The sequence below is a fragment of the Acanthochromis polyacanthus genome, chromosome 19 (genome assembly GCF_021347895.1).
Source record: "Acanthochromis polyacanthus isolate Apoly-LR-REF ecotype Palm Island chromosome 19, KAUST_Apoly_ChrSc, whole genome shotgun sequence".
In the NCBI taxonomy this organism is placed as follows: domain Eukaryota; kingdom Metazoa; phylum Chordata; class Actinopteri; family Pomacentridae; genus Acanthochromis; species Acanthochromis polyacanthus.
The window spans coordinates 22,919,412-22,947,106 of record NC_067131.1 but is presented as its reverse complement, the minus strand read 5'-3'; the positions used below and the strand labels follow the sequence as shown (position 1 = coordinate 22,947,106).

Genomic DNA, 27,695 nt, shown 5'->3' with positions numbered 1-27,695 from the left:
TTCTTTATTTCTTCCATTTTAATCACAATTTTGTATTACCTTTGTCCCAAAGTCATTCTCACATTATCTTGGGCTGGACCCGAATAACCAAATATTTGGTCGCGATGGTGGTATCCGAATATTTACTTTGTGATCCGAATACTCGGGATGTCGTGCAAACGGTATTTGTTCCGTCAGTTCGCCCGACATGCTCCCCTGTGAATTGATTCTCATATCCACTGCTCAGTTTTGCTCCTAAGGGGGGTTTAGGAGCCATAATTCAGATTGAAGTGAGCTTCAGAAGAAAGGCAATTGAGATCTCTCCTACAACTCCTCCATGCTCCTCCTAAATTTTTAGGAGCAATAAGCAAGACATGAATGAAATCAGGAAGATCCAATGATGAGATCTCACATTATCTCATTTTTGCTCCTGTGGGGGGGTGGAGATGGGGATTTAGGAGCAATAATTGAGATTCAGATGATCTTAAGATGAAAGGCAATTGAGATCTCTATTACAACTCCTTAGGGCTCCTCCTGGCTTTTCGGAGCAATAAGCAAGACATGAATGAGATCATAAGATACAATGATTAGATCTCCTCTATGACTTACATTTCTCCTACAAGTCTCAAAAACTCAGTCTCACATTATCTCAATTTGCTCCTAAGGGGGTTTTAGGAGTGATAAATCAGATTGAGGTGATCTCAAAAAAATCTTCAATTGAGATCTCCTTCCTGTATTGAGAGTTCAAGAAAAGACTATCTTGAGCAAAAAAAAAAAGTATTCCTCTGGGCCAGGTTAGGTCTTGGAACATGGTATTCAACTCTTAAGACACAGCCATAGTTTAAACATCTGGATCATTTGTTGTGTATTTATGGATGTGCTATGTACTCACACAGTACAGGATTTTTCTGCACTCTTTCACCACATCGACATGCAGTAGTGCTTTTCCACTGTTTACATGCATCATTGCATCTGAAAAGCAGAAAAATAACACTTTTGTCACAGTCATTCCTCAGACTGACACATCCAACTGGAACTAGACCACCTCTCTCTATGTGTTCATTGTGCTGCAGCCATTGTGTGTTGATTCCTGAATCAGGAATAAAATGCTGCATGATAGTTGCTGAGCAGATCTGAAATTAGGCCAAATCTAAAAGCAAATTAATACAGTTATTTATGTTTTAACTAAACTCAACCTGCTGCTTCTTCATAATGAGTGACTGGATGAATCCTGCAGCTGTACCCCCTTTTCTCCAGCTGAAGTGACATTTCTAACTGGGTTTTGCCCAAAGGCTACAAACTATAGCCACATACGATGCTCTGTACAAGAAGGGCCAGAGTCGCCTCCACCTTCTGAGGAGGCTGAGGTCCTTCGGAGTGTGCAGACCTCTACTAAGGACTTTCTATGACACTGTGGTAGCCTCTGCTTTCCTCTACGCTGTCGTCTGCTGGGCCCCGGGCAGCACAGAGCGGGACATGAAGAGACTGAACAAGCTGACCAAGAGGGCCAGCTCTGTCCTGGGCTGCCCACTGGACTCTGTGATGGATGTGGGTGAGAGGAGGATGTTGACCAAGCTCTCATCCATCATGGACAACAGCTCCCACCCACTGCACCGGACTGTAGTGGAGCTGAGCAGCTCCTTTAGCACAAGACTCCGACACCCTCAGTGCAAGAAGGAGCGCTACCGCAGGTCCTTCATCCCCACTGCCATCAGACTGTATAACACTACTGTGTAGTTGTTATTATGTGCAATATTTATTATCTTGTTCTTGCACTTTCGTGACTTTTGCACTCCTGTTTTTTGTTTTTGTTTCTAAGAGCCCTGTAATGTTAAATTTCTCCTTAGTGAGATTAATAAAGTCTATCTTATCTCTTATCTTATTGTAGCCTGTGTGCTATCAGAGTTATTCAGAGTCATGCGACCAGAATCCTCCTCACCGTGTTTGTCTCTCTGCAGAGTTCAGAGCTGCCATTACTTCTTGGCAGAAAGACTTGATTTTCCAGTAGCTACACACAGGCAAAAATAGAAACTTACAGATCTTTTAAGAGTTGAAAGCAGCGTTCAGCTTGTCATCTTCAGGTTTTAAGTACAGCGAGTGTCAGGGTGTGAAGTTGTGTATTTTTGTGCTTTCATCTAATTTTAGACCCTAAAAATGTAGATATATTTGTGTAATGATTCCTCTCCCTGGTCTTCATTTCTTAAGTGATACATTTGCTGTTATTTTAAACTTAGGATGAAATTTATTTTAAGACAAAGAAAATCAAGCACACAACTTTCCCTACATTATTTTCTTGCTCAGCCAATGTAAATATAAAAAAGTGAAATGATGAGGAAATATTCAATTCAATTCAATTCAATTTTATTTATATAGCGTCAATTACAGTCAAATCGTCCCAAGACGCTTTACAGAACCCATATGCCTGACCCCCAGAGCAAGCCCAAAGGCGACAGTGGCAAGGAAAACACCCTTTTAACAGGGAAAAAACCTCGAGCAGAACCCGGCTCTATATAGGGGGGACCCATCTACCTGCTGGCCGGGCGGGTTGAGAAGGACAGAGGAGGGCAAGGGGGAGGGATGGGAGAAGAGGGAGGGGTGGGAAAGCACGGAAAACACAACACACATTTGGATACATGTATGACAGGATATGTGAACCAAACAAAGTACAAGCTAACATTGAAAACTGACTCATAGTTTACTCTTATGATGTACGGCTCTGACATTAAACATACTCCATATATAGCTAGCAGTAAAATTCAAACAGTATGTAAGTTAGCATAACAAGTATAGTGAAGGCGATACAAATATGAGATGCATGCACAGAGTAAGTGTGGTCTCTGCCTGTGTTTATGTGTATACGTGGTGGTTTGCAGCCTCACCATTTACCTGCCTGCAGCGTTGCTTCCAGCCAACATTGCAGATCTCTCTGGTCTGCTCGACACATCTCAGTGGACCAAACCCAGATTCACACACAACTCCATTAGACTCCATCCAAACTTCTCTGTCTGCATCCTTTTACCTATCACTGATATCACTATACTTAAAGATTGCTTTGTCCTATATACTGCAGATGATTCAGTCAGAAAACAACATAACATCTTCATTTGGTTAGCATAGACAGCAGACACAATTTAACTTGGTTGCAATAATGGAATATGCTTTAAGCTTATCAATGGCTAGATGGTCTTAAATCTTTTTCTTCCTTTACAAGATCAGATTATTCCTGTAAAAATTTAGATTAAGAATTGAATCAGGCTGATTGAGTTCTTTGATATGCCAGAAAAAAGGACGTCATGCGAGGAGAGTGGCCAACATGAAGCATCAGTTGTCTTTATTATTATGGCACATGGCTTGTGGCTAAAATAGGACTACTGGTAAGTGGGAGAAGCCAATGTTTGTGTTGAAGCCAGCAACTGATGTAGCCGCTGATAGACCAGCAGTGATAAATGTGATGGAAACTGAGAGACAGGCAGAATCTCTTCCTACTTAGTCTACAAGTTGTTTTACCTCCTCACTGACCTTGCTTTCCATTTGGCAAGCCAAGAAATTCACATCAAGACATTCCACTGGATATACACCAAAACGAGTGCCTTTTTTAGTATACTCCAAAACACCACAACATACATAGCAACCCTTTTTAAACTTTTATACTATACCTCACTTATCACTAGCATCAATCATAAACTGTTTGGCATCAATTGGACAGCAGCTAGCATTTTGAAGCTAGTGACTAACATTTTTAGGCTTGGCATTAGAATCAATGAGTCAGTGTGAATTGATTGCTACCATCAAGATAATCATAATTAACAATACTGTGATAAGGGCTACTGCATTTTTCGTCTTGTAACTAGCATAAACAGGCTAGTGACTAGTATTCATAGGTTAACGACTAGCATGAATAGGCTCAAGACTAATATTCATTATCTAGTGACCAGCATGAATAGGCTGGGGACTATGTCTGTGAAGGTTCTCAGTCGTCCAGGTCATCTTAAGGTGAAGGGTTTAGTTCAAGCAACTGGACTTATTCTTGTGATCTTAAAGACGTTGCACCTCTCATCAGAGTGGCTTCTTCAGTTCTAAAACTAGTTTGGAGAGTCCCAGGTATTTAACCACTAGAGGTGAAGGTGGGGCTAAGGCTGATAGTATCTACTCTATCATACAAGGACAAATATTATGTGGAGAGAAGTGGAGAGGTACAGATTCTATTTTGCCTGTTTTCCTTAGAAAATGTCCCAATTTCCCTTAATAAATTACAGCCCCTCCAATTACCCAGTCAGTTTTGCTTTAGAAAATTAATGGGAAACTTTGGGCCTGTGAAATGAAGTGTTGCCCTTTGATCAGTTTGACTCAACTCTCACTTCTATTAGGGCCTACTTGTTAAGTGTGCCAAGTTGACAATGAACGTTGAAACCTAATTTGGGTAACAGAAGGTAAACAAGTGATGGCCTTTTTCAGCTACTTTACACAATCTGGGCTTAATCCTCTCACTGTAATATCATGTTTTCCCCTGCTTCTTTTGCATGTATAAAACTGCAGCTGTTTGTAACCTTTTACCAGCAAACACAAAATAACATCCATTTCTTCAGTTTCCCCAGTGATTTCTAAGTGAGCAGCTGCTTGTTTGTGATTAGACTCTCTGTACACTCTCAGCTTTTGCTGTGAGGATCCCAGTTTTCGAGATTCTCTGCACTTTCATTAATTCCACATACTAGTCCAGACATACAGCAGGCACAAGCAGGTCAGATTTTCCTGCTGCTGCCCATTACATCTCTGCATCTGCCGGACAAACGCACTTGAGCTTACCTCAGTATTATTCAGTATATAATAAGAGCCTGCCAAGCCTGAACTGGAGCATAGCAGCAGAAATTCAACTGGAGTGTCAAAATACATCAGACCATGTGAACTGCTGATAACAACAAACAAAGAAGCACAAGTTTTTCACAAAATTTATTAGAAAAGTAACACTTTTCATACACTCATATGGCTCCACTAATCATGTATTTTGACCAAAGCAGAGATTATCTGCATCGTTAAACAGTTGAAACAGCTTATTTATAATTGATTAAATTGGCTGCAAGTAATGTGACATTTGAAAAGCATAATTGACAGTGTTGTATTCAGCGAACTAAAAAAGCGAATCATCACACTTGAGAAGCTTTAACCATTGTTTTTGATATTTTTAAAACAATGAATAGAAATTATATGTGCTGGCCTGGAATTACTGATGACACATCCACATGGTGTTTGACCACCATATCAGATCTTAATATTTACAACTTATTCCTTGCTGATCAACACATCCAGCCAGTGTATTTTGCCTATGAATTCAGATTAGGTACCGTGCAGTCAAGCAAATTATATTTACAGTAAGAGATGTGATCAAAACGTTCAGAGATTGTGCCTATAAATAACAAAAACTACACTTTATCCAAGTGTGGCTCTTTGTGCAGCGATATACATCTCCCAGTGCTTCTGCAGTGGTTGTAATGATGACTCGAAATCCCATGTATAAGAATGCAAAGTGCAATCTGTGATTAGCGATGAAGATTTTAACCATGTCAAAACTGCAATGCTTCAATTTAAATTTCAGTCACAAGGAGTCACATCTAGCAAGAGGGACCTGAGTTGCTGTGGCCAAGAATCTTGCTCAGAATCGCATTCTTGCCATCACGCCACAGTTTAGGTAATTTGCACCAAGTATTTTCCCTCAGACACCTCAGGATATTACAGTAGAATTCTGTCTCGATAGTCTGGACCTGATGGACAAATTCTTCTTGCACAACTATGTGACTGTTGAAGAAAGCAATGAGCATGCTCCTGGTTTCTTGATGATCTGTAAAAGCTGCTGTTCCTTCTCATCACCAGTGATGGTCCTCCACGTGAAGGCTGGATCATCATGGCTGCTGACTGACACACAATGTAATGTTCACTCTTAGCTCCAGTTTGTGGTTCATGGAGAAATCGTAAAAGGGGCACAGTGCTCACAGCAACATGAGTAGTGTGGTGTCACGGCACCTGCTGATAGTTTCATGCATGACTGGACGTGCTCCGTGCACTAGCACCACAAACAGTCTCTTAACTTTTTGATCACACCTTGTATCAACAAATATCTTTACAATTGTTATTACTCCACTAAGGAACACAGCACACTTATGTGATGATCAGCATATGTCTGTTTGTCTGTCTGTTCCGACATTACTCAAAAACGATCTAATGGAGTCAGATTAAATTTTCAGGGAAGGTCAGAAATGACACAAGGACCATGTGATTAGATTTTGGCAAGGACGTGGCTGCGTCAGCTGCCTGCTGACGATCACATGATTGCGATCCTACTACAAGTCAACCGCTGCAATCTTATCAGGACTTATCCATTGTAAATAATACAAGAAATAATTGATTAAACTGTGGGGGTGTTTCCGAGTCCCATCAATTCTCCCCACCCGCTACATATTTAGGTCATGTGATTCGGTATCCGTACATATTGTACACATGCATAACATGTGTGTGCAAGGTCATTTTGTTCGTAAGTGCCCACGTTCTATGGTGCCATGATTTCTGATTGTCAATAACTAATAAATAAACAAATGCTGCATTAAAAAAAAAAAAATGCTGCACATCTGACAATGCCATAGGGGGAATCAGCATCCTTGGCTGAGTACTGCGCTCTCTGAGTGCTTTTCTAGTTTTCTGATCTGTATTCATAATGAGCAGGAGTTACATCTGCAGGGTTTGTTTTCTTCTACAAAAGTAACCATGTGTTCCCTTGAAGCTGCCCTGGCTTGTAACAGACAAAAAAAAAAAAAAAAAAAAAAACAGTCATATTTTCACAGCAAAGAGAAGAAGCATGGGTCCAACAATCTGGTAAAGAGATAAAATGATGCAAAACTGAAGTAATAACACTCATTTGCTTTGATGTTGGAGCTAGAAAAGTGTGATTTAGTCTGTAGGAATTTCAACCTATTGAAAATACCTTAAATCATGCAGACAGAACATGGTGTCCAATCCCCAGGGAGAAACATATTCTATCTACTTCACACAGTGTGGTGTCGGTGATTAGAGAAGGTTTTGGTTCTCTTCTCTCAGATTTCTCAGCCAGGGAAATGTGGGTCGGACCTGTCCCTATCGCAGCTGATATGAAGATGTAGCCCAGCTGGAAGACAGTAAACACTGTTAGTACTGACTCACACTGTGAAACCCCTTCTGTCTGCTCAGCATTTCATGAAGAAAGTCAATAAAAACTAATCAGGATGAAAGACACTCGGGCTTCTGGGCTTAAATCTCTCTAAACTGCAAAGACAATGTTGGGCGTCATCTTCATATGCAACAACTTATTTTTTTGTTCATTTTTTCACAAAAAAAAAACTTTGCTAAAAGCTGATAGTCACGTTGCATTTCTGATGCTTTATTCAAGCTTTTTACAAAACCTCTTTATTAAAAATTACATAGTTTTGAAAGAAAAAATAATTTTAATAATTCTTCTATAATTCTATAATTCTTTTGCTAAAGCTGTAAGAATATATTATATCTATTATAATATATAATCATTTTGATTTAATCCTCTAGTATTTGTGAAAGCAGAGGTAACCTGCACAAAAGTTTAGATGCATCTGTCACTTGATTCCAAAGTTATTATCACCAATTATTATTCATGCATTTATTGAAAATAAATATTACGGTTAGCTATAAATTCACACTTAATTTTAAATTCCGTTCGCAGTATGTGTGCTTTGATCCAGAGCAGTGCCACTAGATGGCAGCACAAAATATGTAAGTGGATTCTATGGTAAAAATCTGCACATTCAAGGCTCTGCATATGTTCTTCACAAGTTTTCCAACTTCCTAGTGTACTGTAAAATTTCCAGATTATGCCTTTAACTTGGAATTCTGTTAGCTTTAGGTGTTAATCTGATGTAATTGTTACTCTGTGTGAGTAGAGGAATTTTTTATGAGTACCTACCTGTTTTTGACACATGCACATATGCAGCTGTTTTCATTAGTCTGATGTGAATATTCGGGATTTGGCGTCGTCGTGCCAGTGTGAAGGTTTTCATTTTTGTTGCTTTTAATTGTGACTGGCCCACAGCGCTGCCGTGAACGAGAAATCAGTTGTGCTATTTGTCTCGCCAAGGCTGTTTTTTCCGGAACAGGTGGTGGTATTTTGCGTGGCTGAGTGGTCACTTTGTCTTTCTCTTGAGCCCCCTTAGTGAAGACATCATCATCAGAAAGTGTGACATGGCGAAGACGCACAGCACAGAGCTCCTCTGCTGTCACCACAGAACGAGGACTTTCCAGAAATCTGAGGAAGGCTGAGGAGTCGGAGTGGTGGCGATGGAAAGGTTTTGGTCTGAGGGCAGGTTTGGTTGATGGGTCTGGGTTGTTTGGAGTGTTTGGAACAGAGTTGACAGGGATGGAAATCTGCAGAGACAGCCTGTTAGCGCGAAGCTGAGAGGAGGTGGAGCTTGACTTGGGATGCACCTTCCAGCCTCGAGGGTCGTGGCCAGTGATGACAGATGTCTGGGTGGGAGGAGGTGAGGAGCAGGATGAGGTGGTGGAGGAGGAGGAGGAGGAGGAGGGAGAGGATTGACCAGGTGAGGTAAAGGTCCCCAAAGGAGGGCAGGAGTAGCGTTTCACTGAAGTCTGGGATGTGGTGTGGGGTTGGCAGAGGGCGAGGCAGCGCTGAGGAGGCTTTGGCTTCTTCTTCTTCTTCCTCACGATAATGCCGGTAGAGTTCCCACATGTGCAGAAGTCGGCTGACCAACGGCGCTGATGAGAGGGGGGGGTCACATCAGAGATGGAGATTGTTGACAAAGGACGCTGTCTGGGCTCCTGGAAGTCATGTGGTCCTTGTCTGTCCTTGTTCTTTGCTCTGAGGCTCACATTATTAGCATTAGGGCCTGTTTTACTCATCTGGCCAGTATCACTACCACTGGCACAGACTGGATTAGCAGGGCCATTCACAGCAGTGGGGCATTTATTCATCTCGCTTGGTGGGTTGAGACCTCAGTGTGTGAATAACCCTGAGAAGATAGAGAAAGGAGGGAGTAGGCTGTTTCAGGATGTTTCAATTTTACAAAGAGGAAGCGCAGACGCCCAGCACAACTTCTTAAAATGCATTTCTATATGTTTCACAACCACTGACTTTTCACAACAGAGATTCTAGCTGTCACCACTTGTTAGTTGCGTGGATCAAGTGAAAAACACCAGTTCTACAAGTTAATTTAACATTAATATTGATTATCAGCTATATGCTTGATTACTGTTTGGGGTTTTTGCTGAAATGTTACCTCACCAAACGGACTCAGTAATATCCTTTGGGAGCGATCTGATGTTTTTTACATTTCGTGAGTATACTTCATCTGCCACTGCTTTAAAATACATAAATAAAGTAGTTGATCTGAATGAACTACTACTTCAGTTAACATGCTCAATAAATAACTTAATAGCAAATTCTCTGAAAACGGCTTCAATTATTTCTCAAAACCTTGAAAACTTCCAATTAAAATGATTTAGCAGAAACTTTAAAATTTATCTTTGACATGTTTGTAATGTTTTTACAATCTCTGATGCATTGTGAAATATTAATTGTAAAATATTGTTTACCTGCAGCGCTGTGTTGATCTCAGTTCTCTTTCAGTCTGGACGAATCTCTTTCAGTCATCTCTGTCTTAATATCACTCTCTCTGTGCCCCCCACCCAAATCTGACCACAACTTCCCCAAATTAACGCCCAGAAACCCTCAGATTCCTCATTTCACATAAATTCGCGCATGCACACATACAAGTTTTGATGGACTTGATGAGCAGCTGTTTCATAACAGCATGAAGTAAGAGCCATGTCTTAAAGTAAACAGTTGTACAAGAGTAATACATTTCACACAGTTTCAAAGCACTAAAACTAGTAGAATATATATTTACACTTCTGTGAGCTCACTGTAGCTACTATTTTTCTCCAATTTTCAATAGTAGCCCATGAATTTTTATTTGAATCATTCACCCAACAATGACTTTCCCAAGCCCTGAGTGCTAAAAATGAAAAAAAAAAAGAAAATCTATAAATTCTTCATAGAATAATGCATCTCATCATTTTATATGTCTGATTGTGTGTAGTGTTGTTGTTTTGCACTTTGAAGGCCTCTTCTTCATGATAACTCAGATTGAATGCTCCCTATTCATGGATAAACAGTCTCAGCAATTATGGGCATTTGTTTTCAAGCGTGTCGTAACCGCTCACTGCTTCAGAAACTCAGCTGCAGCTGCAGGCAAAACATTTTGAGCCACGCCAGCAGTGCTGCTCTGGGGATGGTAAACACCCAGTTCGTCCGTGCTTTGATCCAGATAAAAAATTCTGCAAATTCTGGTTGGAACTGCACATAATTCAATACGAACATTACCCGACTTCTTTTCTAGTGACAGATATGACATTTATGATTATAGATAAAATATCTTTTGATTGAAATGATTCAGACATTCATTTCCCTCTCAGGATGAATTGCAACCAATTTGGTGACAAAACTACTGGCATTCCCATCAGCCTCAGCTGCTTTGTGTTAATTGACATTGTTAGCATGCCAAACTAAAATGGTAACAATCAGTCAGACTTTGTTTGTATAGCGCTTTTCATGAATATAGAATGGAACAAAATGCTTTACACAACAAAAGACTAAAAGCTTCAGAGAGAAACTGTTGCACTCTGACTGTGTCCTTTGAATGATAAAATGCATTCTTAGTTTCTGATGTGAGGCTCGAAGCTGAGACCCTATTCAAAGATGAGATTTCTCTTTTCTTGAGATGGTTTTTATTGTCGGTGCTTGTCGTTTAACATTGAGTTTCTCTCTCTGAGTTTCACTACTAAAGACCATAATTTGCCCTGATTGAGCTGTAGATAACTCTCTGCTATCCACAACCTGGCATCTGAAATGCGGTTAGAAGAATATCTTTTGGCTCTGGGTCATCAGGAGATACAGCGATGTAAAGCTGTGTGTCATCAACGAAGCTATGGAAGCTAATGCTATGCCCCCTGATGATGTTTCTAAGTGAAAGTGTGTGCCTCTGTTCATAAATACAGAGTTGCCAACTTGACAGTAATGTCTTGTCACTGTGCAGGTAGCCCTTCAGACACTTTAAAAGACGTTGCATTGCAAAGGGGCTATTTCATTGTTAAAAATGAAAGCAACATCCTGATGAATACTTAGGTAAAAGATCTGAAAGTATCTTAACATGTAGACTGCACCAATTCTGACAAATTATCAGAAAGCATAGAACATGAGTTGGTTGCAACTCAGTTTTATATGGTGCATTTCTGTTGAATGAACACCATTAAAGGTAAAGTTCTTTTAACAGCCAAACCTGGTGACATTATTTTTTTGCAAATCAGCATAAGCAAGGTTAATTTTCTGGAGCATTGTGAGATGTACCGGCACTGACACTTTTTGCTTATCTATTTAGAAGACACCCACAACGTTCAAGAAGCTGTAGCAATATGCAAATTAGAAAGTGACATTATCTGATAACCTCTATTGACTGCAGGAAACAGCTTGTAATTGGTTAGATAGAGTTTTTTTTTTTCCCTTGGCATGACTTGAACTAGTCTTGCTTGACACAGTGCTGGAGACTGGTCTGACTGCACCCATTACAATTCTGCTGTTAGGCAACACTACGATGTTGTGGCATCTTGAAAATAGTGTTAGTGGTGAACTTGTTTTTTATGGAAAATTAAGCTATTTCAACTACTGTTGGACAAACATGCCAGAATGCCCCTGTCAGACAGTAACTGTTGTGAACACATTCTTTATGCATCTTTACAACCACTTACTAAAACAAGAAAACCACTCAGAGAGCGCAGTATTCTGCCAAGGCTGCTCAGTCATTGTATCATTTCCGACACCTCAAATCTTGCACAGGCTTGTATTGTGCATGTGTACATTATGTATGGATACCGAATTGCGTGACCTAAATATCTAGTGGGCGACAAGAATTGATGGGATTCAGAAACGCAATCACAATTTAATCAATTGTTTCTTGCATTATTTCAGACATATAAATCTCCATAAGTCTGCAATGATCGTTTTGTAGTAGGATCACAATCATGATCGTCAGCAAGCAGTTGACTTAGTGTTCATATGTAGTCATAGTTACAGTGGTGTCGTGCCACTATCTTGCAATGATACAGAACCCTTTAACAAATCCATGGATCCAGTCTATAAGCCACATCACTGCCAAAATTCAATCACTTGGTCCTTATGTCATTTCTGACCTTCCCTAAAAATTTCAGCCAGATCCATTTGTCCATTTTGAGTTATGTTGCTAACAAACAGACGGACAAACCAACACCGATCATCTACTGAGGCACAGCCTCCTTGACAGAGTAATAACCAGGCAACCATGCCTCATTCCATGATTCAAATCTGTCAAAACTTGTAGTTTTCAGAGTGTAGGGGTCATGCATGGAAGTTGTTGTCTTTTAAATAGCAAAAAAACTACAAGAATGGTTACACAGCACAGGTTTAAACCCACAATCTACGTCCGTTGAGTCGTGTAAGGCTTCCACTGACATCTTTTTCTCTTTCAAAATAGGCACCCAGTAAAGTGATCACATTATTCTACAGTAGCCCCTCAATAATCTTGTTGTCAGTAGAGTCGCGCTTTGTGTCACATCCAGTGGTTTTACACAAGGTGTCAAATGGAAAGCTGTTCCAATGATATAAATCTGACTGCATGTCACAAGCTATCACATGAAGATCCAAACTATACACGTGTCCTGTTCTCCCACGTTCTGTATGAACTCCAGTGCTCAGTTTTGACAGCGAATCCTTTGAAGTTTGATCACTTTCAGTTCAGAAGCTGTGTTCTTTCCCTCACTTCCCCGTAATCCACCCACAGGCCACCGAGATCTTTCAAGGCTGCGTGAGTAATTGGCAGGTTCACATGATATTGGGAGTCGGAGCTACTAGGTGAGGCTCACTACATTAATCTCAGCATAATGAAGAGATGTAAACCTCCCAGGGTACTGTAAACCTGCAGACGAGGGGAGGGATTACCGCTGATCTGAGTGGTCTTTGTCTGATGATGCACAAAGAGAGAGAGACAGAGGAAGGCAGGAGGAAATGTGTTTCTATTGTACAGTATTTATGTGCCAGACAAACCTGACCTTTTTTTCTTGGTGTTTCTTCCAATAGCAATAAAATGTCTTTGCCACTGCTCCCCACTAGTACAAATAAGTCAATATGTGCTTATTGATGCTTGAAATGTTAACAGTAGCTCTGTGCTCAGTTGGCTTTCTCTATGTTATTTTTGGGGTTATATTTCTTCTGTATTTAACATCACTGGTAGCACTGGTAGAGTTTTTCAGTTCAGTTTGCTGTATTAGAAAATTGCTGCAAAGGTACAAAAAAAAATTCTGCAACCTTGAAATTGGCACAGTTGAAAAAGGACGGTGGTGTATTTGAGACTGAAGGGTACTGCAAACAACATGAGGTTCAAAAGTGTAAAAAGCAACATTCAGAAATCAGGAGGGGAAAATGTCTAAAAATGTTTTTTCTGAAGTTGACAGGGAGATTTGTTCACAATAGCTGAACACAGAACCCGGCTCAGTCGAGGTGTATGGCATAGCTCCGCAGAAAAGTGAGAGATTTGAAACCTGATCGCCTCAGGTTTGCTGGCGAGATGATTAAAGAAACTCCTCAGATTGTTCAAGGAAAGCTTCAGAGATATGAGCATGGCAGCTGGTTGCACACTGACAGGGTTTGGAGACCTTCTTGAAAGTGTAAGTGTCAGACGTTTTTGTTGTTTTGTGAACTGTTTGGTAGAGCACATTGGGAGTCACTAAAAAACTGTTTGCGCTTAACCTTGTTGATCCATCTGCAGCACTCTGATGCACTCTGTTGGGGCCATAAAAGATCAAACCTTTTGAGGAGGTTGGCAGGGGAAATGGTTATTTAGTTGTCCAACACAGACAAAGAAAATAATGTGAATGTGAGTGTGCTTGTTTGTCTCTATGTGTAGCTCTGTGATAGACTGGTGACCTTTCCAGGATGTCTCTTGCCTGTGTCAGGTGGGATAGACTCCAACCAGCCTGCAACCCTAATAAGGATTAAACAGTATCTAGATGATGAGTGGATGGATGAATTGATTGTTGATTTTTGTGATTATTTTGCTGTTTTGTGACAGTATGAAAAGCCAAAACAGTCCCTTCAAATGTGTTATAATAACAACAAAGTAAAAGTATCTTTTAAAGAACCCATGTTATACACTTTCACAGGTTTAGAATTTTATTTTTGGGGGTCTATTGCAATATGAAGACAGGCTTTAACGTTAAAGAAAGACAAATTATTTTTCTCATATTTTAGATTGCTGCAGCTCACACTCTTTCTGAAAGGCTCCTGTCTCTTAAATGCAACAAAAAACTAGAAAACACTAAAGTAACGCACAAAGGAAGAAGAACTTTGCCTCTTTAAGAAATGTTTCCGAATTTACAAAAACTCATGATTTGAAATTTCCACTTAAATTGGGCTATGGCAAGGCTTGGTTACCATCTCGGCAAAATGGACAACTACCCAGGGACCCCACATCCTCAGCTGCAAAACTGAAGCACAGCAACACCTAACCTGATTCCTGCATTATCAGCTAATTACCTGGCCCTATCTTGTCAAGTGTCTGACTTCAATTTGAAGGTGTTTATTAATTCATTTCATACTGTCCTCATTAATTGATTCGCAACATCAAATTACCAAAGCTAAGACATATTGTATCAGCACAGGAATTGCAGACTTAATGGGGACAGCAAGGCAGATAGATGAGGGATCAGTCTACATCAAATTGTTGCCCCCATGCTGCTTAATATGGTCATTATTATTAAAAACTACACAATCTTTCCGGCACAAATGTCAGTGCTTGAAGAAGAAATAAAAGTGTCATTACTGCCCTTCTTTACATGTTGGTGTGTGTAACAGCCAGTATCAGCAAATCATTAAGTGGCCCATGATTTTTTGCATTATTATGTATGGTGAGTTTTTCATTTTTGATTATTATGTTAGAGAAAGGAAGAATACTTGATGAGAACATGGAGAGGACAGATAAAATGGTATTTGTCTTCTCCCAGTTTAACTAATCAGCTTGTGTCATTTCTGATTTGAACCAATCGGCACCAAACCCTCCATAGAGTATTTCAGGGTCAGTAAGAAGTATCTTAATTGGAACAGGGACTATTTCTCTCCTGAAAATGGACCTGGAAGAGGTTCTACAGGGGGAACTCCTGTGTTTGGAACATGCAGAAAGGTGTTAGTCAACTTCGAACAAAATCCGTCAGTGGAAAGAGCCTATTCTCTGCACTGGTCCCCACAGAGAGTGCTGCTAGAATAAGCAAGTTTCTCACTGTCCAACTCTGAGCACTGAAAGTAATATAAATGCCTTCTTAAATATCAGACAGCTTGCCATTCATTGCATGTCTTGTGTAATCTAATCAATTAACAAATAAATTATCCAATAAGGCTCGAGACAAAAGACATGCATATCAGAAGCGTATCATACGTACCAAGTGTTACAACATAGTAGCAAGCTGAGGAGGGGATCACTCAGATCACTGACAGTTCCATGTTGGCAAGCAACAAAACAGCACCTAATCTTCTCCTATAATACATTTTTTTATAATACAATTTTCAGTGTGAGAGTATGCTTCTGGGCTGCACAATGGAGTAGTGGTTAACACTTTCCTCTTGCAGCGAGAAGATCCCTGGTTCATGTCCCGGGTTTCCTGGGATCTTTCTGCATGGAGTTTGCATTTTCTCCCTGTGTGTGCGTGGGTTTTCTCCGGGCACGCCGGCTTCCTCTCACAGTCCAAAAATATGCTGAGGTTAATTGATGACTCTAAATTGCCCGGAGGTGTGAATGTGAGTGTAATTGTTTGTCTGTATATGTAGCCCTGCGACAGACTGATGACCTGTCCAGGGTGTCACCTGCCTTTGCCCGAGTCAGCTGGGATAGACTCCAGCCCCCCCGCGACCCTATTGAGGATAAAGCGGTGTATAGAGAATGAATGGATGGATGGTTTATATACACTGCCTGTCCAAAAAAAAAAAAAATGTTGCCACTTGGATTTGGCAAAGCAAATAGGCAAGAGCCTTCCATTGGATAACTACTGCAGTGATGAATATGTTTCAGCTGACAACAACTTATTTAACCCTGCTCAGCTGGGATAGACTTCAGCCCCTCTGCGACCCCAGTGAGGATAAAGCGGTGTATAGAGAACGGATGGATGGAGTATGCTTCTGCAATAAAAACTGAATTTATTTTACGGCTTTCAACTCTTCTTAACCAGGGGTGCCAATAATTATGGAGGGCACTGTACATCAGGACACGGACTGAGTCAGTTCATTTTGCGTTATTGATTAATTGATTATTAATTTGGCTACAGATTATCAGTTCATAAAAGTTCTCATGATTTACATTGCTAGTGGTATCTTTGTATATTTATATGGCAGCACTGCTTTTAATATTTAATAAATGTTATTAAACATTAGCCTTGTTTGCCAGGCACTCTGTTGCTGTTGCTGTCATGTATTTGGAAAACTGTAGATTTCTGAATGTCATGCGTGGGCTAGTCTAGTCATTTGATTTGGACACTTGTCCAAAGAGAATATCTTCTCATTTGCATCAGCAGACCAGTTCTCTTTAATTTTTTCTTTAGAAATGCCCTTTTTAATGACATAATCACCCTCTACATTTATAAAGCATAGCTGTTGTGAAACTGACGGTCGTGGTCGATGTGAAAACTAACATGTACGGAAAAGTAAATTGAACTGAATAGAATTTCATGTGTTATTTTCTAGTAAGAATGTTTTGTGGCCTTGGTCTTTAGAAAGGATGCTCTATTCCAACATTAGCAGTTGTGGACTTTCTAAGTGAAAGATCATCTGTTTGTACCATCCTACATACCTCCATAGTACTGATGAAATGTCCATTCTCCTCTTAAGTGACAACAGCAGCCTTTCTGTTCCTCCTCTTTCAAACAGAAAGCATGTTTTGACACAACCTTGAACTGCTCTCAAACACTTACTTCACTGTTGCACAAGCTCTCCATTTTATTACAACAAACTCCATTCTTTTCTTCTCATGCTTATCCGGGCTTAATAGGAGAATCTCACAGCATCTTACCGTCCTTCACCATCTCCTGTGAACAGAAAATTAGACAGGATGGAAAGTTTATACAAATCCTGTGATCCTCTGTGGCTCATTATTAAGCATCTTCACCATCTTAAAAATTAATCTTAGTGCCTGAAAATTGCAACTATTCTGGATTTTTTTTCCAAAAGTTATAATGGTTGTTAAAAAAAAGAGAGATTGGATTTAGATTTAATCACACACACACAAAAGCACACACTTGTGCAGCAGAAAATAAGGAGCAGTAATTACCATAACTGAAATTATTTCCATAATCATCGGGGTCACTTAGAAACATGAAAGTAGGACAGCCACACAGCTTTAATGTAAATTACTGTAGCCTGTATTAATCATCCTCTTTTACTGTTAACACATAGTTATCATAAGAGCACACAGTTATGTAAGGAAGTGGAGCTGAAATATGTAAATCAGGAGTAATTCTTTGGTAATTATGTTCACACATAGCTGCTTCTTTACTTTGTCATTAATCTTTGGCGATGCTAAGGAGATGTTAACTTTAATGAATTTTACTAAATCAAATGTAGAATCTTTAAAATTTCAAGAGTACTGCATTACAGGCCAATAAAATAGTTATAGTGATGTGTTGCAGCGGAACCAGCGATATCCACACATTCCTCCATTTTGTCAAAGCCAGTTGCCTACATCACCCACAATGCAGCTTTACTCATTTGGTCAGTTTGAGATGAACTGGCTGAACTAAAACTGCAGTAAAGTTGGACAGGTTCCAGCAGCTTTCTGTCTGTAGAGTAAATTACAGAAATAACCATAATTAAGTCAGTTCAATGTCAGTATACTTTAAAGACCTCCTCTGGTGAAAGTCTAATTTCTTTCTTTGTTTACACATCCATATGGTGTTTTATATATGCAGGAGGATGCATAATAAGCAAATCAGCAATCAGCACCATAGCTGAGTACTTCCATCATGAAAGTGAAAGGGTTTTATACCTAACAAACCTAAAGAACCAATCTTGGCAGTGTACAAGGTGGAGCTATTTCTATCATTATTCTTCTTTTGAACTTGTTTCCAGTTCAAATAGACTACTTTTCAAAAGTTTGGGGTCACTTAGAAAGGTCCTTATTTTTGAAAGAAAAGCATATTTTTTCCAGTGAAGATAACATTAAATGAATCAGAAATACAGTGTAGACATTGCTAATGTGGTTAATGCCATTCTATCTGGAAACGGCTATTTTTAATGGAATAACTACATAGGGGTACAGAGGAACATTTCCAGCAACCATCACTCCTGTGTTCTAATGCTACATTGTGTTAGCTAATCATGTTGAAAGGCTAATTTCTGATTAGAAAACCCTTGTACAGTTATGTTAGCACGTGAATAAAAGTTTGATGGAAAACATGAAATTGTCTGGGTGACCCCAAGCTTTTGAACGGTAGCGTAAGTATGGCTGCAATAATCCAACACCACAAGTTCCGATTGTGTAGCTTACTTTTACAGTGTTTGAGGAGGACTGTAGGTTGACTGGTGTGCTGGAATTGAAACAAGCACAGAACGGTGGGTGGAGAAAGAAGCAGGGACCTTATGGAACTGCACATTCTAAAGGAAGCCACAGTGTAGAGTTGCATCTGAGCCATTTTAAATTAAAACAAGGCTTATTTTTATGTAAAAAAAGAAAAAAAAAAAAGAAAAAGAAAAGAAAGAAAAATGAAAAGAAAAAACCTTCCAAATATGTATATTTGGTAGGTTCAATTAATCACTGGTGACTGACTACAAGAAAAATATCTTCAACAATTTGAAAAACACACAAGCAGCATTTAAAAGATTTTTTTTTAAATGCAGAAACACAGACAAGCTGCACAGACAAGCTGCAAATCGCACAGACAAGCTTCACTGAACAGCGATGGACACAGCTAGAACAATAGTCATGAGTCAAACAGCTTGGCATTTCTACATTGCAGTTTTAATTTTATCATAACAGACATGAACGCTGATTTTGATAAATCTGTGATAAGCTAGTATTGGCCAACAATGTCAGCTGCCTGCCTGATGGATAAATCAGGACTGAATGAAAAATGGCCTATCACATTGTGCAGCTTGTGCCATTCATTCATTATACCTGTTTACCACAGCCTCCCCAGAATGCCACATCTACTATTGCTCCTATATACAAAGAAGACTGGTTTTCTTACATTTAATTAATGTAGTGGAATATTGCAGAGGACTTTTATTTGTTTTTGTTTGCAAAAAAATTACATTAAATATCTGCTGGAAGTAAAGATGAACTTGCCCAATAACTAATCAGATCTGGGGAGACTGAAATCATTGCTGCCTCTCTTTGCTGTCTCTCCTAGCTGCATCCATCATCTTGTTTTTGCTTCTAAATAATATCACTGGTCATTGAATATCCTAAAAGTTTGCATATGAAAGTTGTCTGAAAGTGGAATGGAAGCATGTATTGTATTTGTGAACAATGAGATCTGTTTCTCAGGAAAGTTGTGTGGAGTGCTTTTTAGTAAACCAGGTAACAGGGAGCCAAGAGACCACTGGCCTGTAATTGGGGGGAGATGGATGGATGCAGATGCAAAAAGAGAGAAGATGGGTGAAGAAGGGAAGGATTGGAGGGGGGAGGGGAGGACAAGATGAAGGTGGCAGTGAACAAGCGATTATCTTTTGTCTTTCTTCCATCGCTTCTCGTGGATCCATCCATCTCCTGTGTCAGCAGTTTTTATCTCCTGTTCCTCCCTCTATCATGTCTAATCTCCTCTGCCTTCCTCTCTGCTCTCCTTTTGCCTTCTTTCCTCTCCCATTTTGGATTCTTCACCATTCTGTGTTCTCTTTCCTTCTCCAGGCATGGTTGACAGAGATTCATGAGTACGCCCAGCAGGACGTGGTCGTCATGCTGCTGGGCAACAAGGTGAGACCTTGTTGCCAATCCTGTGAGATGGATGGACAGATGGACTCATAGAGGGTGGGATAGAGGGATCATGAAAGGAGGTATAATGGGAACTGGATGGATGAATGTGCTGGAAAACAGGGATAAAGTACTACATTGTGATTCACAGACAGGATTTTCTTCTGTCACATATTAGGGACATTTGAGTGGTTATATATCTTCATGTTGGAATTGCAACAAGCTCGAGTAGAAATACTATACTATTAAAAAAGCACAAGTCATCAATTCTTCACACGTGTTACATGAATGTAAATCCACAGAGAGTTAAAACCCAATTCTGCAGTCCCATTCATCTTTGTGGAGCTAAATCTTTTAGTTTTAACCTGCAAGATTATTTTTATGTATCTGTAGCTGCTGATTACAATGGAGTGTATTGCTACAAAGAGCTATAAACCTGGATGAAAATAATTCTGTGTAATGTGTAAGTAGGAAACTGTTTGCTAATGCACCTTCTGCAAAGGATAAAATGTGGATCAATGTTTATTACTTGTTCTTTCAGCCCTAAGTGTCCAAATATTCTTCTAAAGACCATTTAAAATCATTCTTTCCTTCATTTTTAATATGAGCAATTGTTAAAATTATTGGCAAATTCTGCTTTTTTCAATTGTATTTCTAGCCACAACAAGCCAAGTTAATCAATAGAGACATTTGACAAACTGAATGAAAAAAGCAACAGTGTTATAGTAACAAATGTTAAAGTAAGGTGTTGGGTCATCATGTGCTGCCAGAACACAGTCTTCAGCTGGGCTGGGATCTGGTATCTGTGAAGGCCACAGCATACGATTCACATCATTGTTTTACTTGTCAAGCCATTCAGTGACCCCTGAAGTCCAATGGAAGGACGCACTGACATCCTGGAAGATAGTACTCCCATAAAATTAGAAAAGAGAATATTGTGAGAATATTGTGATTTATGATGCAAAATAGAATAACTAGATATCTATATGTTTGTAAATGTCAGACACAGACAAGAAAATAGCAGTTTCCCTCATTAGAGTACACTCCAAACACTATGTGACAGGACTTTAGATTCGAGCTTGAATTTCTGACTGTGTAATGTGTTCCAGGCTGATTCCACACATGACAGGCTGGTAAAGCGAGAGGAAGGAGAGAAACTGGCAAAGGTGAGCTTTCTTTAGTACACACTTGCACACTTGTACATACACATTTAAAAAGAACAAAATACATGCTGTACTTAATGTGGCCACGCAGTCATGAGGAACATGAAACCATGCGGCTGCTGTTTCCGTCATTAGTGTGGTTAATTAGGTATTCATGGAGGCACGTAATGTTGTTATTGTTTGGAATAAATGACAGGGAGGAGGCTCGCTAACTTAATTTTCCAGGCCATTTCATTCAGATGAGCTCTGAGAGCGTGTTAAAGTAAATGTGAAGTGGTAGGGAGGAGTGTGGAAGAAGCACTGTGGCTGTCAAGGTAACACGCTCGGTGGGAATGAGATGTTCACATATAAACAGAATGAGGTTACGATACCTCGGGAGCGCCTTTTATTGACTGCACTCTTGTTGTTCCTCATAAATGACAACAAAATTAGTTTTGACAGCCACCTATGACAGGTACTGTTGAAATACGTGTGTGAATGAGAGAGGTTGCTGATCAGCACTCTCTCTCATTCCTTCAAACTCTGCCTCTGTGCCTATAAGCTCCAAATCCTGAATTAATCATAAACCTATTTTTTCTATCAACATCTGGTTGTTTTGTCCACACAAAAAATGTTGTACACGAGTTCTGAATCCACACACAAACGCCTAATGACAAACGTTTCTTTGTGCAGGAGTTTGGAGTGCCCTTCATGGAGACCAGCGCTAAATCCGGACTGAATGTGGAGCTGGCCTTCACTGCTGTGGCAAAGTGAGTCACACACAACAGCACAGTATTAAAAGCCCAGTAGATATGTGCTCTATGAACACAGCGGAGAAGATGAAAGACATAACTTTCTTTTCTTTAGTACACAAAACAGATTATCCTCCCCAGCTTTGGTTCATGTTTCCATGTTATAGAAAAATACACTGCCCTTCTAACAAACAAGTCGCACACGCTAATATTTTGTTGCACCAACTTTAGCTTTGAAAATGGCACACATTCACTACAGCATTTTCGATATGCTTCTGCAATGTCACAGCATTTATTTCTGTCCAGAGTTGGATTCATTTTCTGCCAATATCTTGCATTGATGATGGGAGAGTTGGACGCAACATCTTTTCCAGCACATCATGCTCCCTGATCCAGTCACTCACAATGTGAACCCGATTAATCCTGACATTGTCATCTCAGAATATGCCTGTGCCATCAGGGAAGAATAACGTCACTGATGAAAAGAGCTGGTCATTCAGTATATTCATGTAGTCAGTTGACCTCATTCTTTGGGCACATAACATTGCTGAAGGTGGACCTGACCAACTGCACCTACCCCAGATCATAACCCTAACCCCCACAGGCTTGTAGGCACTAGGCGTGATGAGTGCATCACTTCATCTGCCTGTCTTCCTATCCTGAAGTGTCCATCAATTTGGAACAGGTTAATCTGCATTCATCAGATCGTATCACCTTCTTCCATTACTCCAGACTGCTATCTTTATGCTCCACAGCAAATTGAAGCCTTTTCTGTCTAATTAGCCTCACTGATCAGTGGCTTTCTTAGAGCTACACAGCTATTTAGTCCCAATCCCTGAGTTCCTTTGTACATGTGAAAATGCTCTGACTTTCATTATTAAACATAGCTGTGAGTCCTACTGTTGATTTCTTATGATAGAATTTCACCAAACATTTAAGTTAATCTCTGATTATGATCATCCAAGAGTTTGTTTTGACCACATTGTTCCTTGAAAGATGATGGTTCACCTCTATGTTACCAGGTTTTAATGATGCGTTAGACAGTTCTGAACTGATTTTAGAAGTTTCCAACATTTCCTTAGTTGTTTTATTGCTTGATGCAATAATTTTGACCCTTCTGAAGTAGATTAACCCCCTTTCCATGACCACAGGAATGTCTTCCCAACATGGTTGTTTAAGAAATGAGAAGCTACTCACTGCATCAGCTAGGGTTATAAAGTTCTGCCAGCTGAAACATATTCATCACTGTAATAATTATCCAATAGAAGGCTCGTACCTATTTGCTTAGTTAAATCCAGTTGGCAACATTTTTTTTGGACAGGCATTGTATGTCTGTGTAACTGACATCACTGAGTCACTTGTAGCATCATTTCACTACAAGAAGCATGTTTGTTTGTTACTGGCTTTGTCCTTCCGTTTTCACTTACTTCATCAGTTGCCTAATGATAATGTCTTTCAAGGAAGATCTTGGGAAATGAAGTTAAATTCAATGCACCATTAGCTGTAATTGCCAAATGCCACAGTCTTTTGATGAAAAGTTACTCTGTGTTGTGTTAGAAATGGGAAAATAAGAACTTGTAGAAAGTGGTGGAAGACGTACTCACATGTTTTACTTGTAAAAGTACAAATACCACATGTTCAAAAATAATTAATTACAAGTAAAAGTCTGCATTCAAAGCATTTCTGAAGTAAAGTAAAAACTTTATTGTCAGAAAAATGTACCTAAAATGTCTAGTCAAAATATTAATTCTGCTGAAAGTTTAACTTTGAACTCATTGCAAGACAGTTTAATCCAGAGGTTGCCCAAGCTGAGGATCAGGCCCCTTGGAATGGTCACCAGATATATTGAAAGGGCTGAGAGGTGACTGACGGACAAAGACCTTAGCAAAACAATGTTCTGGAGACCAAAAAAATAGCTTCAAGTTTCATTTCCTATCTTCCAGTTTTGGGGCTTTTATTAGCTTATTACATGTTAAAGGTGTTTTTAATAATGTAAGCTCTCATAAAATCACAATGATAAAATACTGATAAAAATCTAATCAATATTTAATCTGAACATAAGCCGCTGTTAAATATATGTAGTGAGGTAGAAGTATAAAACTGCATTAAAATGACAGCCTAAGGCCTACTTACTACAGCACTTGAATAAATGTACTTACATTGCACAATGCTTCTAAAATTAGTAAAACAAAAACAGTAAGGTAGTCTGAAGCTATGTGCAGTTATTAGGTAAATATAAGCTGGCTGAATGAATTGCTTGTTTCTGGAGCTAGTTGCCTAAGAATCATGGTTGCGCATCAGGAAACCATTTACACAGTTTTTGTTTTGTTGTGTTTTATTTTTAAAAATCACAATTAAGTTTAAATTTGATTCTCCTCATCAGTTCCTTAACACATTTAATTTGCACTAGCACACAGACAGGATACATTATATCTACCACTGTTTCTGCAACGGTATCATGCAAGTTGAGTGTATTTGTGTCTTCCTGCTGCTAATGCATTTGTCTTAATAAATCAGTAGTCTGAGAATATTTTCAATAACCCTATTTAGGTGCTGCTGAGTTGCTTACTTAGCAGCATGGGCAGCCCAAATTGATTGTCTTCCAGCAATCGCCTTGATTCAGCAAATGGTGCTACAAAACACTTTCAAGGAAGGGACTAGACTCTGCAGCTGTTGCAGTGAAGTAGCTACACCACAAAATATTCAAATAACCAGAAAGAGACCACCACAGCTATGGGCATGACTGGTTTATATACGGGCTGCACAGTGGCGTAGTAGTTAGCCTCTTTCGCCTTGTAGCAAGAAGATCTCTGGTTTGCGTCCCGGCTTTCCCAGGATCTTTCTGCATGGAGTTTCCATGTTCTCCATGTGTGTGCGTGGTTTTCTCCAGGTACTCCGGCTTCCTCCCACAGTCCAAAAATATGCTGAGGTTAATTGATTATTCTAAATTGCCCTTAGGTGTGAATGTGAGAGTGATTGTTTGTCTGTATATGTAGCCCTGCGACAGACTGGCGACCTGTCCAGGGTGTCCCCTGCCTTTGCCTGAGTCAGCTGGGATAGACTCCAGCCCCCCCACGACCCTATTGAGGATAAGCTGTGTATAGAGAATGAATGGATGGATGGTTTATATACACTGCCTGTCCAAAAAAAAAAATGTTGCCACATGGATTTGACTAAGTAATAGGCAAGAGCCTTCCATTGGATACCTACTGCAGTGATAAATATGTTTCAGCCGACAACAACTTATTTAACCCTATATACAGTGAGGACTTCTCATTTCCTAAACAACCATGTTGGAAGACATATCCTGTGGTCTTAGAGAGGATGTTAGTCTGCTTCAGAAGGATGAAATTATTAGCCTACTTCAAGTAAAGAAAACAACTAAACCAATGCTAAAACTACTAAAATCGAGTTAAAAACCATTCAACGCATTATTAAAACCCAGAAGGATAGCGATGCACCTATCATCCTCGAAGAAGAAATGTGGTTGGTCATGTGGTCTGGTGAATTCAGATTTACCCTGTCCCAAAATGATGGGTGCATCAGGGTAGCAAGAGAGGCAGATAAAGTGATGCACTCATCATGCTTAGTGCTGACCGTACAAGCCTATCGAGGCAGTGTTATGATCTGGGGTTGGTCAGATTAAGCAATGTTATATGCCCAAAGAATGAGGTCAGCTAATTACTTAAGTATACTGAAAAATACAAGATCTTTTCCATCAACAGAGTTGTTCTTCCCTAAAAGCACAGGCAATTCCTACATGACAATGCCAGGATTCATGGGGCTCACACTGAGAATGAGTGGTTCAGGGAGCATGAGACATCATTTACACACACATCCACCTACTTATGTGCAATAACTGGCACCTCATCAGTCTAATAACCGATACCTCATCCTCCTATATGTAGTCTTCTACATGGTACTTAAAAAATCACCTTTATATCATGTAATCTGCAATTTTGCACTGTCTTTCTTTTTTTCTATTTTTTTTTTCTACTGACTTCATACTTTTATGCTTTTTCTCTGGAGCTGCTGTAACGGTGAACTTTCCCCACTGTGGGATCAATACAGTTTATCCTCATCCTTATCCTTATTTTCACCCATGGATTGGCCTCTACAGAGTCCAGACCTCAGGCCCGTTGAGAATCTTTGGGATGTGCTGGAGAAGACTTTGTCTGACTCTCCCATCATCAATACAAGATCTGGCAGAAAATGAATGCAACTCTTGATAGAAATAAATGCTGTGACTGCAGAAGCTTATTGAAACGATGCCACAGTGAATGTGGGTCGTTTTCAAAGCTAAAGATGGTCCAATGAAATAATATAGTGTGTGACTTTTTTTTTCGATGGGCAGTGTAGCTCTGTGTTTTACGGTTATAGTAACCTTCACCACCAAACCGTCAAAGAACCAGAGGCGAGAATCATTCAGAGCTTGAACAAGACAAGCAGAAATGTTAAAATACAAAAAAAAAAAAAAAAACCCAACGCTGCCAAGAAAGAGAGTAGTGCAAGTGACGATGTGACTAAGGATTGACAAGCCCTGCCATTTATGGTACAAAAAAATGGTTATTCAAGATAATGTACATTTTTAGCAACAAAGACAATGAAGATAGTGCTACAACATGTGATGTGTCCTTTAGTAGCAACATGGATAGAGTTGTGCCGCGTCTGACTTGACACCAAGTTTGTTTTTAACAGACTGCACGGTAATCTAACAACAGTGAATGAAGCCAAACCTTTGGTTGCCACCGTTTGAACGAAATCTGAACGAAATCTGCATTGGTGTGACACCATATGGGATCTTTAATATACAGCCTGTTAGTAAATTTGCAAGCTCCAAACAAGACAGCTGAAGCGCTTTTTCCTTAAGAAGCAAGAGCAGTCTGGTAACGATCGGGGAGAGCAGGATCATTAAGAGTTATTTTTGCCATGATGTGCATTTGAATTGGTTCGCTCCGGCAGTGGTGTGATGATAGAAAAATGCAAAACTCAGGTGTTTACCTACACAGAGACACTAATTACAAATTGAGATGTTACTATCAGATCAGTGTCTAAACCAGAGTTTCTCTTGACAGTTGTGTTAATAAAAAAATACCAGTAATGAGGATGCTATTTTGCTACTTTATGTGTGCTTTTCTCAACTGTCTGGTGTCGGACAGTTGTGTGGGAGCTGTTTCACATTTATAGCCTTGTTATGGTAACAGGCTGGCATAGTGGGGTGTTGCCAAGAATAGCATAGCACAGTCTGGTACACAATCCCTCTGCAAATACACAATATAAAACCAAATCTTTTTTGTGTTGTTATCCACCAGCTTATGTTAACACCTTTTCAATTTTTACATTTCCTGTTGTCTCGCTAAACCTCTCCATCAATTCTGCTCTGTAACTCATCTACTTTGTCATTTTTTCTGCTCTGTGTTTTGGTTTATTTCAATTTAGTGGATGCTTATTTGCACAAAGACACAAGTGTTGTGAAAGCATAAAAAACTGACAAAAAACATGACAACAAATAGCTGATTATTACACTAATCTGTACTTAACTGACTCCTTTATCATTGAAATACTATTTAAAAAATATATTTTGTTGTATAAGTCATCTATATCTCTATTGGTATTGTATTTAGAGGTCATGAAGTCACCATTCTGTTCGGCCTAATGAGCTAATTAACTCATGGAAGGAAAACTGAACAGTCCGGGCAGACAGAGGCCCAGGGGCGCAAAGGGTCAGGAGGTCCTAGCACAGAGCTTTGGTTTGACATTAATATTGGGATTTTTTTGTT

The 27,695-nt window shown here is 39.6% G+C and overlaps 2 protein-coding genes across 2 annotated transcripts in view; one reads left to right on the top strand and one right to left on the bottom strand.

Moving 5' to 3' along the window:
* LOC110958423 (ras-related protein Rab-26) overlaps positions 1-27,695 on the top strand; it is a 198,449-nt gene that overhangs the window by 166,653 nt on the left and 4,101 nt on the right. The window contains exons 6-8 of the mRNA XM_051939129.1: positions 19,959-20,024; positions 21,131-21,187; positions 21,857-21,933. Of these exons, the coding sequence (XP_051795089.1) occupies positions 19,959-20,024; positions 21,131-21,187; positions 21,857-21,933 (200 nt within the window). The remainder of the gene's footprint in view (positions 1-19,958; positions 20,025-21,130; positions 21,188-21,856; positions 21,934-27,695) is intronic.
* Positions 4,633-9,877, bottom strand: LOC110969491 (uncharacterized). The gene is made up of 3 exons (XM_022219574.2): positions 9,580-9,877; positions 7,937-8,996; positions 4,633-7,129 (listed from the first exon to the last, which is right to left on the bottom strand). The coding sequence occupies exons 2-3, from the start codon at positions 8,956-8,958 to the stop codon at positions 7,099-7,101; spliced, it is 1,053 nt and encodes a 350-aa protein (XP_022075266.2). The 5' UTR covers positions 8,959-8,996; positions 9,580-9,877; the 3' UTR covers positions 4,633-7,098.